Here is a 13,269-nt window from a genome sequence, read left to right on the forward strand (position 1 = left end):
CACACCACTTCCCTTTCCCCTTTCCTTTATAGAAAATCTTCAGAATATAGACGGGAATAAAACTGCAAGTTTTGGTGTATGTAACTACTGCTGAAGTGGAGGAAAAAACTCATTTAGAAAAAAATTTAAAATTTGCATTTTGGATGTTTCTTTCCAATAACCTAATAAAGACGTTATTGAAGCAAAGTAGCCTAAAACTTCAAAATTGACCAGTGCATGAAAAAAAAAAAAAAAAAGATGGTTTTGCCTGTAGTGCCTTAAGATTCAGTCTCATTGAGTCTGGAAGTAATTGCTCACAGGGTGAGGAGATAAATAACAGCTGCTGACATACACTAAAACATTAAAAAAATTTATCCATATGAACATCGAACAAAGACAATGTCATTTGAAATGCTTTAAGACAGAAAACCTCTGTGACAGTCAGTGTACTGTATGAGCAACTTACCCATTAAATATGAATGAAAAAAAAATAAATCCAAAAATAAGCATCCAATTAGTTGTTGTGCATGAGCCGGTAAGAATTTCAATTCGAAATGTTTATTGAAACAATTTTTTGGGGCCAGAAACACAATTATTTCTTTTATCAAAAACTAATAACATTACATGAATTATTCTTCATAGAGTTGCTCAGTGTAAATTCTGTTAATACATTAGAACACTTTTTAAATATTACAACCTCTCAAAACGGCATTGCAAATTATAAACTACCCAAATGAAGTGATGAATATAAAATTAAAGCAAAGTAATCAGTGTAGCCTGTCATACAGAGCATGAATGAAGAATTCAAATGTATTGAATAAGAAAAGAATAACATTCAAAAATGCTTTTTTTTATGTATAGATACAGTATGTGTGCTGATTATGTCTAGTCGCTTATATGGCATTAAAAAAAATTGGTTTGCATTATCATGTTAACATGTTGCATGTTAACAGCAATGCTAAGTAGGAGATGTTATAAAATAATTAGATAAATTATGTAAGTATTTGTCACGGCAATAGATGAACAAAAGTTCTCAGAAGTAAATTTTCCATGCAATTTCTCGATAGACATTGAATTACTAAACCAAACTTGACCTGGAAAAAAAACAGTTCAGCTCCACAGAAGCATATAAAATCACTTCATACAGTACACATCTTCAACAGTTTGTACATTATTGCCAAAAATCAATTTCTTTATGGAGATTATCAATGGCATTTTACTTCTGGATCCCTACATCCACATATGAATCTGAATATGCATGACTGCAGTGTTGATTTTTCATATGTAATCATTTGTTAAAGTCTTGGTAAAACCAAAATGCCAGTGATATTCATGATGAATAACATTAATGTTCGAGTTAAATGGTTAAAAATACAATTTAAAAATCAATGTTGTTGATCTGTACGAGAAAAATCGGCTTTAAGAATGAACATACTGTACTGTGTGCAATAAGACAATGTTACAAGTAAATTTAAATCATGATATATTTTAAAACCTATTCCAGGATGTTCACTGAGATTGTTTCCACAATCATACATGTTGGACATGTTTATTGAGGTATCACCAGTTTTGGAAAGAAAGCTGGTACCGTCAATCGTCTCAGTTGATTTTTGCAACGTGGTGCTGTTTTGGTCAAAGTAAGCGGTTTTGAGTCTGTTTCATTGTCGCGCTCATCTCTCTGAGTACTTGTCTAAAATTTAGTTGGGTGCTGTAGGTTGTCCTGTGGGTTAGTTAAGGTTCAGTTAGAGGTATCCGAGTGAACGCTGTTTGCTCCCTCTATAGGAGACGTCACAGAAGATGGAGTGACCACATCGTGCCAGCCTCCGTTACCCTGGAGAGAGACACGGAAAAGACCATTTGAGACGTTCAATTAAAGTCAGAATGGAAACATTAGCTGGTATTGGTTTTTGAGAGCAAGATCAGATAAGACACTCTGTTTGTATCCTTTTTATATAAACTGTTGAAACAAAATCCAGCTTAAACCAGTCCGGTCAGGTTAGGCTGGTCTATTCATATGGTTTTAGATGCTTTTTGGACACTTGCAGAGGTGGGAAACCATCTTAAACCAGCACATCGCGCAACCATAATTTGCTGGATTATGTTTTTTGTTTGTTTTTATATGCTGAAAAAGATTTATCTTACTCATGGAAATACATTAGATACATATTCATTTAATTTTGCACACTTGCCAGGTGAGAAACCATCTTAAACCAGGCAAAACCAGCACATCACGCAACCACCATATGCTGGATTTTGTTTGTTTTTATATGGTGAAAAAGACTTCTTTAGTTGTGGAAATAAATTAGATACATATTCATTTCATTAAATTTTTCTTCAGGTTACTTTAGTGTAAACATTCAGGTCATATTTGTTATTTTTACTCTATCTAACTCAACTCAGCATAATCAACTATTATTAATTAGTTTACATATCCGGGTTGGAAGGAGTCAACTACAACATTAGCTAGATTTTTCGTAATAACTAGTATTTCGGTCTTGTTTTGCTCTTGTAGTTTTATTATTATTTTGTCTTACTGACAGATTTTTTTTTGTTGTTGCTCTGTTTATATCCATTATATCTAAACCATTGTTTGCTATGCTGAAACATCAAATCCAGCTTAAACCATCCTGGTCTGCTTTTTGGACACCTGACAGATGGTTGGGCTGGGAAATCATTATAAACCAGGTAAGACCAGCAAATAATCATTTGCTGGAAAAAGCTTTTGTTTTTACAAGGCTAAAAAGACGTCTAATCTTACTAATTTAAAATATAAATTCTATTTAATTTTCATCATAATTATCTGGCTAACCATAAATCAATTAACATTATTAAACATATCCTTGAAAGAGTCAACTAGCTAGATTTTTACATTGAAAATGTGGAGTGAAAATAGTATACACTGCAAAACAGTGATTTTTAAAAATTATTTTGGTCTTATTTTAAGACAATTTTATAATTTTTTATTAGTAACTTCTTTTAGTGCACTGTAAGATTTTTTACACGTTATTGTTTTACTTGTTTATACTTAAAACAAGTAAAATAAAATCTGCCAAAACTGCCAGACAAAATCATATTAACAAGTCTCGAATTAAGAATTTGAAAACAACGTAGGCAGTATTATGTACATTTATCTAATTTTTAGATATATTTTAACTGGAAAACAACACTTATTCAAAGAAACTGGTTCAGAAATCATTGTTTTTGAAGTGTGGCTAACATTATGTGACGGTTGTGTAAATGTTAAGATTAAATGTTAGTAAGTATCCATGACATCTGAAGCTATTGGCACTGCCCTTTACTTCTCTTTGTGATATGATTGTTTTCAGTATTAGAGAGTCGACATGGCTGCCTCAGTAGATAAATGAACCTTTAGCGCTGTGACTCCATTATAAAGCGTGTCTTATCAGACCTCATCTGGGAAGACGCTATTCACATCTGTACAAAGCTGCAGGCAATTCCAGTTTCATATTTTATTATAGTGATAAGGAAATGGACTACAGATTCTCTCAGAGAGAGAGAGAGCGAGAGAGAGCATGGTTCAATAAGAAGTCAGATATATACTGCCAAGAGCCGTGCATGTCGTTGTGTTATTAGATGCATTTTGGAAGATGGAAATGGAACGCATTTGCTTTCTATCCCAGCAAACAGCTCTGTGTGCATGTGTGAATATTAATATGAATCCATACGTTTATCTTTGCCTTTTCACAGAAGCGCATCACCTCTCCCAGACTTAATCTCAGCTGTCGTCTTTGTCGGCTCATGGAGTGACGGTTTGATCATACAACGTCTGTCTGAATGACTCTGGGAGACCTGCTGTGAAGAGATTATTCCTTCCCGCCACATGAGACGGCATGTTTGTGTGTGTGTGTGTATTGCATATGTGTGTCAATAATATTCTGACTCTAATGCACTTTTGCACCAGAGCTTTTGGTGTGGATTTGAGTCTGTTTGACGTCAGAATTTAGTTGAAAGCATCCAAGCATTTTCCACTGTGATTCTGGCAAAAAAATGTATTTATTTTTTCTCTGTCAAACTCACGTTCAAGCCATGCGGACTATAAAGCGGGTTTCCCCGCAGACCGTCGCTGTAACCCAACGACTGACCGATGGCGTGACGTATGGAGTCTCCCTGTAGAGAGAAAAAACAGGAGAGTCAGCGTAAGAGTCATGAACCACTGTACACCATTAAAACCATATTTATAGTAATAATAAATGTTTCTTGAGCAGCAAATCAGCATATTAGAATGATTTCTGAAGGATCATGTGACACTGAAGACTTATGCTGAAAATCTAGCTTTGCATCACATGAATTAATTACATTTTACAATATTACAATAGAAAACATTTATTTCAAATTGTAATAATATTTCACAGTATTACTGTTTTTACTGTATTTTGGATCAAATAAATGCAGCCTTGGTGAGCAGAAGAGACGTCTTTCAAAAAAAGTAATTATTTTTATCTATTGTGATTGTTTATATATTTTGTATATACGGTATATATTATATATTGTGTCTAGGCTGGTGTGTGTGATACCTGTGTCTGTCCTGTGTTGGGGACCTGGGCCGGCTGGTAGGATCCGTTCAGGCTGGACATGCTCATAAACATGTCTCCTGAACCCGGCAAACCATACGAACCTGAAGTACCTGCAGTGCAGAGACATGGAGAGAAACAGAAACAGTGAGTCTGAGAACATCATCAGTGACGTTAGGTTGATGTTCTCAGGGGAAGTCGTGGCCTAATGGTTAGAGAGTCGGACTAGTAATCGAAAGGTTGCGAGTTCGAGCCCCCGGCCGGCAGGAATTGTAGGTGGGGGGAGGGAATGTCCAGCGCTCTCTCCACCCTCAATACCACGACTGAGGTGCCCTTGAGCAAGGCACCGAACCCCCAATTGCTCCCCGGGCGCTGCAGCATGGCTGCCCACTGCTCCGGGTGTGTGTTCACGGTGTGTGTGTGTGTGTGTGGATTTGTTCACTACTCACTGCTGTGTGTGTGCACTTGGATGGGTTAAACGCAGAGCACCAATTTCGAGTATGGGTCACCATACTTGACAATACATCACGAAGGTTGGAGAAAAACTGCATTATTTGTTTGCAGATGCCACTTGCTTTGATATTTTTATCTGTGATGTAAAGGAATTCAGATGTTTTAAGTGTGACATGCCTGTTAAAATAATTATCCACATGTTCTTTTGGGCCACTGTATATGCACATATATAAACACAAAGTTGAACAGTAAGGGAGAGTTGAATGGGAAGAACAACACACAGACAGAGGAAGTTCACTGTAATTCTAACAAATCATCACAGGAAGTGTACAAGTCCAGGGCTATTATAGTTCATGAAAATGAAAACCACACATAAAATAAAATAGTTTACTTTTAAATTGAATGTGCTACATAAAAACACTCAAACTAAAACTGAATTTAAAAATAATAAAAACTACATAGACATATTAAGAAAACAAACAAAAAAATGACAAAAACACACAACACAATTACTAAAATGAAAATGAAAATAGAAAACAAAAAAATTAAAAATATGAATAAAACTATAATATTATCTCAAATGACACTAAAATACAAAACAACATACCAGTGAACATGTTGTTTAACAGATTATTTTTATCTTCTGCCGCATCCAGCTGAAAGTCTTCATCTTTCATCTGAAAGCCTGTAGAGAAAATGACAGTACTGACCTCACTTAAACTCTTTCCCCCAGTTTCAAAGACAAGGCTTAAGCCTAGTCCTAGACTAAAATGTAAATCTGAGCTGTTTCAACTGAAAGAAACTTGCACTGACTGATCTTAAAACATGTCAGTGCCTTTGTTTTGTCTTAAGATACACACCAGTAAGGCTTTTTTCTAAGGCATGTTTATAAAAATTACTTAAATGTCCTAATTAAACTATGGCCTAATCCTGGTTTAGGCTAAATCCTGTCTATGAAACCAGGCCTTTAAGAACTTAATTCTAAAATGCATGTTCATGACAAATAATCAAATAATCACACTAGATCAACTCTATCTCCAATATAAGGGAGACCGGGGCTAGTTGTCACACTTTTTATTCTTACGTCTACATTTCCACTGTTATTGCCAAGTAAACATGATACAGTTAATTTAACACCCCTATATGTTCCCTATAGCAGGACATGTTGTCACAACGGCTTAGTTAGGTAGGTCATTTCCCTGATGATGATTGACTATTGACTACTTAATTTAAGAATAATAACTGTTTTGGGTGACAAATGTATATGATATTTGAAAATTATATTTGAAACCAGTGCTGAAGAAAACCGGTATCTGTGCTATTGGACTCAAAACGTCATAGTTGTAGAGATATAAACTTTGTGACAACTAGCCCCGGTGGTCTCGTCTATAGTGTGTACCAGAGCTGGGCGTTGCGGGCGAGTTGGTCTGGCTGTTCTGTACAGCGGCCGCCACAGCCTGAGTCGCCGTCACTGCCGTCTTCGCTGCGTACAGATTCGCCTCTTCCTGGAATTTACCGATGTTCTTCTTATAGCGAATACGTTTATTACCAAACCAGTTCGAAACCTGAGAGAGAGAGGCAAATGAGGAAATATTATAAAAATATTATGTTATACTTCATACAACCCGAATTCCGGAAACTTTGGGAAATTTTTTAAATTTGAATAAAATGATAACTAAAAGACTTTCAAATCACATGAGCCAATATTTTATTTACAACAAAACATAAATGTTTAAATGGAGAAATTTTACACTTTTATCCACTAAATGAGCTCATTTCAAATTTGATGCCTGATACAGGTCTCAAAAAAGTTGGCACGGCCCCCGTGGGCTGAAAAGGACTGAAAAGCAAGAAATTTTGAAATATTCAGCTGGGAGAACATCAAGCAACTAATTAAATTCATTTAAATCATGTCTGTAACATGATTAGCTATAAAAGGGATGTCTTAGAGAGGCAGAGTCGCTCCAATCTGTGAAAGAGTGCATAAAAAGATTGTGGAATACTTTAAAAACAACGTTCCTCAATGTGAAATTGCAAAGGCTTTGCAAATCTCATCATCTACAGTGCATAACATCATCAAACGTTTCAGATAAACTGGAGAAATCTCTGTACGTAAGGGACAAGGCCGAAGACCTTTGTTGGATGGCCGTAGTCTTTGGGCCCTCAGACGACACTGAATCACTCATCGGCTTGATTCTGTCATTCCCATTCCTAAATGGGCCCAGGAATACTTCCAGAAACCACTGTCGGTAAACGCAATCTGCCGTGCCATCTGCAGATGCCAACTAAAGCTCCATCATGCAAAAAGGAAGCCATATGTGAACATGGTCCAGAAGTGCTGTCATGTCCTGTGGGCCAAGGCTCATTTACAAATGAACTGTTTGAAAGTGGAAAAGTGTTCTATGGTCAGATCAGTCCAAATTTGATGTTCTTGTTGGAAATCATGGACGCCATATCCTCCAGGCTAAAGAGGAGGGAGACCTTCCAGCAAGTTATCAGCGTTCAGTTCAAAAGCTAGCATCTCTGACGGTATGGGGGAGCATAAGTGCATACGGTATGGGCAGCTTGCATGTTTTTGAATGCACTATGAATGCTGATAGGAATATAAAGGTTTTAGAGCAACATATGCTCCCCTCCAGACGACATGTATTTCAGCAGGACAATGCAAAACCACATACTGCAGCTATTACAACAGCATGGCTTCGTAGTGGAAGAGTCCGGGTGCTGAATTGGCCTGCCTGCAGACCAGATCTTTCATCTATAGAGAACATTTGGTGCATCATTAAACGAAAAATACGTCGAAGGCGACCACAAACTCTCCAGCAGCTGGAAACCTATATCAGGCAAGAATGGGACCAAATTCCAACACCAAAACTCCAGAAACTCATAACCTCGATGCCCAGACATCTTCAAACTGTTTTGAAAAGAAGAGGAGATGCTATACCATGGTAAACATGCCCCCGTCCCAACTATTTTGAGACCTGTAGCAGGCATCAAATTTGAAATGTCCTTATTTGTTCAGTTTAAACATATGTTATGTTATCTACTGTATGTTCTATTGTGAATAAAATATTGGCTCATGTGATTCTTTTAGTTTTCATTTTATTCAAATTTAAAAAACACCCCAACATTTCCGGAATTCTTATTCGAATAAGAAATAGACAGAGGATTACGTGGACGAATTTCATCAGGAAATATTATTAGTGATCAAACTTCATCGCACACCTGCAAGTAATAGGTGCGTAGGACAAAGGACCAACCAGGTGGATCGCCTCAACAGACAAGCAATTCCCGCACACTATCGTAACTTAAATATTACTTTTTTGCAAGTTACGATAGTGTGCAGGAATTGCTTGTCTGATCAGGAAATTTTATAAAAAAATATTATAATGTACATTTTAAAATATTATACAATTATTTAACCTAAAAACCTAAATAAATAAATTATATATATGCATAAAGATAATTTTAATTTGAATTCATCAAACTTTTCCCCCATAATGTAAAAAAAAAAAAAAGTGAGAGGGTGAGGCAAATGTGGTTGAATCTCGTGAGAAAATGTTATCAAAAATATTATAATATATATATATATATATATATATATATATACAAATATTTTTACCCCAAAATCAAAAGAAACAAAAAAGAAATTACATTTTGCATGAAGAGAATGATACCTCTTTAACGAGTCTGACCATCACCATTTTTGTATTGTGGTATTATTTTATTTAAAATGAACTACATTTCCCCACCATAATGAAAAAGAAAGAGAGAAAGTAAATGTGGATGAATCTCATGAGGAAATATTATAGAAATATTATAATATACATCATAAAATAGTATCTCTTTTTTACCTCAAAATCTTTTAGAAGTTAGACAGTTGCCATTTTTGCATTATTTTAATTAATCACCCCTCCACCCCCTCATATTGAAAAAAAAAAAAAGAAATTTATAATTCATAAAGTCCAATGAAATATGTGCTGCAAGCCAAAGGTTCACGACTTCTTGGAAAATTGCATGCATTTTTATGTGTTTCACAGCGACTGTTGTTCTCACACATTTGTAAGACATAGTAAATGGTCCAACCTTTCGCAAAAGAACATTAACGTTGCTACAAACCCAGACACATTAAAATTACATCCACCTCAAGCAATGGCTCCTTCATAAAATATCTCCAAACAGGCCTTAAACTGCCAATGGGAGGCGGAATAGTTCAAGAAGCGTTATAAAAACGCCTCGCTGATGTCATAATCTCAGGATCCAATAAAAGACAGCCAGAAGACACCATCCAAGTGCAGGAAAGAATGTAACTGTCAGCAGCGGTGAGGAAATGTATGCATGGTTGGCTGAGTGTGTGTGTGTCTGTCTTATGGCCGTAAAAAAATAATTCCAACTGCTGGATAAATGACTGATGCATCGATTGTTGTTCAGTACACAGAGACACGGCTGCCACTGCAACCAACATCGACAGACAACACAGCGGACGGACGAATGTTTTAGTGACATACCTGTGACACAGTGATGGTGCTTCCCTTCCCCTAAGGGCACAAAAAGAAGGGGCTTTTTTACAGTAACGACTTCCTGTACACACCCACCCACCCGTTACACAAACATAAAACAGGCTGAATATTCACAATGTGTGTCCATCTCAGTCGAGCGCAACAGTCGGTTCTGGAAGTAAAAATGGCTTTCAGAGTGATTTTTATTTGTTACATTTAATGTTATTATTGAAATATTATCATTGTTTTAAATTTAATTGGCTTAATTTATGCTGCTGATGCTGCTGCTGTCACTGTCAGTTAGCTGTCATGTGGATCAGAGTTCATATTTTTACTCATTTAAAATTGGATGATCCTCACCATGTTTGAGAATGTGCTGAGCTACTATATATGTGCATCTCATTACAGCTTGTTTAATACATTTGTCTATCAGCGTATATGTTAGCCTTCAGTTTTAAGAGGCAAATACTACCTATATTATGTAGATGACTGAAAATAACCATAAATCTAAACGAAACAGGATTGTTAAAAAAGATTAGCATTGGTAAATGCTAAAACAATCTTTGGTTGCTCTGACAGATCTTTTAACACCCAGTAGACTGACTTTTATTCATTAGATGAACTAAAGTTTTTAAGTTGTCTGTGGCTAGTTGAGTTAACTTATCAAGTTGATTGTGATAGGTTGCCTTATATATATATATATATATATATATATATATATATATAATTTTTTTTTTTTTTTTTTTTTTTTTGAGTTAGGTTAACTTTTTTTTTTTTACAGTGTAGGTATAATGTTAGCTAGCTACTAGCAGTGTTGTTTTTATTGAGAAAACAAATTGTTAATTAAAATAAGGCTGAAATTAAATATAAACTGACTTGTATAAAACTAATGTAAATTAAATGTTATGCATAAATAAGTTAAACTAAGTGAAAATGAAATATGTTTAAGTTGAAGTACTAAAATGACTGAAATAAAAATATAATAGAATGTTTTTAAACAAACTAATAAAAAAAGACAAAAGACAATAACAAAATTACTTCAAAAAACAAAATTAAAAATGTAACTGAAAATAATAATAAATAATCATAATAAAAGCTAATTTAAACATAAATTTAAGTAAAAATAAGCAAAAAATATTTAGAATTAAAACAATCGTAAAATGACTATCAAATAACTCAAATTTTTAACTAAAATTAAAATGAAAACTGAAAATATCAAGCTAAAATCGAATTCAAATTGAAAACTAAAAAACATATTTAAATGAAAATGAAAAAAGAAAAATGACAAAAGCACATAAATAACTAAACATTAAAAAAAAAATTAAATAAAAGCTAATTCAAAACAGTAAGGAAATACTATAATAGTAGATAAATAATGTTAAAATAAAACTGTCTACCAGTCTCATACAGCCACTGTACACTTCATTTTATGTTTCATTTAGGGGTGGATTTTATCTGAAAGATTAGCTTCTAATTAGTTCGATAAACAGAGTCTAATATACAATTTTGCACACATCTATGTAGTTTACTTGCTACTAATGTTTACTTGCTCAGAGGTGTGCGGACAGAGGCTGAGACTAACTAGGTACCTGCTTAATGTTAGTTAATGTGGGAAATTGTAGCATGAAAGACTGTAGTTGTGTTAACAACCAACTGAACTGATTCAGTTGTTTGCAATTCTTTATGGTTGTGGTAGCTCTTTAATTACTGAAAAAGTACATTTTTGCACATTTTTACACACCAAAACAGACCTTTTGTCATTCGATTTTCACACACAGTTTTGCAAAACAAATGTTGTGATGTTGTGAGCCTTCTACTAAACTCTATTTGAACTTTATTGAGAAATTTAACGGGAAATATACTTCCAGGATCCATGCGGCAGAAAACTGGGCGCTCACTGTTGCGTTTTAAATCACTTCACACTCATGTTGAGATGTTACTGGGCAGCATCGCTATGCTTCATCACTATTTTGAGCCAAACTCTCTGCACCTTCACAGTGTCACAGACCACCTCTAACAAATTTGTTAGTTATTTTGCTCAGATTGTGAATAAAGTCTCCTTGTTTGTCAGCTGAAGGCTTGTGTGCGCAGTATCGTCCGAGATCTGGACTGACCTGTGACAAAGTGATGGCACACTTCTTGGCCAGCTCCTCTTTGGCCTCCTCGCTGGGATACGGGTTACTGAGGTGAGAGTAGAAATACTCGTTCAGAATCTCTGTCGCCTGCTTGCTGAAGTTGCGCCTTTTCCTCCTGGAGAAAGAGGAATCATGAGTACTGACAGATCCTCAATCATTTCAATATCTTGATATACTATTAAAGGTTATTACAGGAGAAGTGTGTATTTCCACGAGCAACATCACTGCAAAATAAAATATGAATAATTTAAAATATAAATAATTTAAAATATAATTAGCCCAGAAAAAAAATAGCAAAAAGAAATACAAAACCTGTGCTAATTGAAAAAATATAATATATATATATATATATATATATATATATATAAAAAGATTGAATACAATATTTGTAAAAAAAAAAAAAAAAAGTAGCATAAGACATTTATAAGCAGTTTTATTGTAGTCATTTGTGACCAGAAACTGCAGAAGTGTTACAAGGTGGGGAAAAAAAGTCCCCAAAAAGTACCAAAAGTCCAATGTGATAAAATTAACTAGTATTTTCAGGAAAAAGAAAATCCTTTCTGGCTCAAAATGACTGAAACACAACGTAAAGGTTAAAAATGTTTAGATATGTATACTGGAAAACAACACAAAATGGTTAAGTAACAAAATTGTTTTTGCAGCAAATTGTTTTCAAAGGTTTATCTGATCAGCATGATCCAACAATCCTCAGCTGGTAGATGCAATAACTATACCACAATACATTATTGCATGTATATATTATTGTGAGTTATAGGTCAGCCAACTGTTATTAGGTTGTATCCAATAAACAGTCCCTGATGTGGCATAAAAGCTATTTTTGGGCCACTTATTTGTTTAAAACAATGAGACTAGATTAAATCGGACTTTAGCATTCAATCTCTCACTCTCTCCTTATGATGTCATCATTGAGCCCACCAATCGCTGTCTGCTTCATTTGCATTCCATCAGCTGAATAATTTTCTGATGAGCAGATTTATGCATAATTTACTCTTTGATTTAAGTAACTCATGCCCTTGCAAGCCAAACGGCACTAATTGGCAAATTTCCTTCTGCCAGTTTAAGAAAAACCCTCACAAGACCTTAAAATATTACCAAATCACCCACTCGTTCACACACGCCTCGCTCTCAGCACATCCAATACACTCAGAAACAAACCCACACTCGCAAAAACACCTACATGTGTAAAAACACAGGCTCACCACCAATAACAATTATTCTTTATTAAAAAATGCTGCTTTATCTAAAGCTAGTTGCAGTGTGTTATTAGTAGGACAGTCTCTCTGGGGCAAAATGATGTTTGAAGTCACTAAACAGTTTTGAGCTTAGTATTTTAGAGCATTATCTAAGCTAAATCTGTGCTTATCTATGTACTTGACGTGTATTATATTGTACTTTACTCACATAAGCAAACACATATACGGGCAAAATACATGCATTAAATGTTATGCAAGACATTTTAGATACAAAACTAAAACTAAAACTGAAAAAAAAACTAATAGTAATATAAAAAAGGCATATAAGAAAATGACTACAAATTAAACTAAACTGAAAATCTGAAAAAAATAAAAATTAAAATTAAAAATATGCATAAAAAAAGAAATAGGAAAAAATGAAACCTAAATAGTAATATAAAAATTAGAAAACTAGCAA

The 13,269-nt window shown here is 34.6% G+C and overlaps 1 protein-coding gene across 3 annotated transcripts in view; it reads right to left on the minus strand.

Moving 5' to 3' along the window:
- Window positions 1-336: 336 nt before the first annotated feature.
- Window positions 337-13,269, minus strand: part of LOC306871637 (pre-B-cell leukemia transcription factor 3-like) — a 42,228-nt gene continuing 29,295 nt past the window's right edge. Inside the window, exons 5-11 of one of the 3 annotated variants that reach the window (XM_079419700.1) lie at window positions 11,578-11,713; window positions 9,473-9,502; window positions 6,364-6,529; window positions 5,572-5,649; window positions 4,515-4,624; window positions 4,018-4,107; window positions 518-1,810 (exon numbers count right to left, since the gene is read on the minus strand). In XM_079419700.1, the coding sequence (XP_079275826.1) occupies window positions 1,718-1,810; window positions 4,018-4,107; window positions 4,515-4,624; window positions 5,572-5,649; window positions 6,364-6,529; window positions 9,473-9,502; window positions 11,578-11,713 (703 nt within the window). In that variant the 3' untranslated portion in view covers window positions 518-1,717. Of the gene's footprint in view, window positions 1,811-4,017; window positions 4,108-4,514; window positions 4,625-5,571; window positions 5,650-6,363; window positions 6,530-9,472; window positions 9,503-11,577; window positions 11,714-13,269 lie in introns of all 3 variants that reach the window. The other 2 variants (XM_079419702.1, XM_079419701.1) reach the window with 2 other exon arrangements.

This window comes from Barbus barbus (assembly GCF_936440315.1).
Source record: "Barbus barbus genome assembly, chromosome: 6".
Classification (NCBI taxonomy): domain Eukaryota; kingdom Metazoa; phylum Chordata; class Actinopteri; order Cypriniformes; family Cyprinidae; genus Barbus; species Barbus barbus.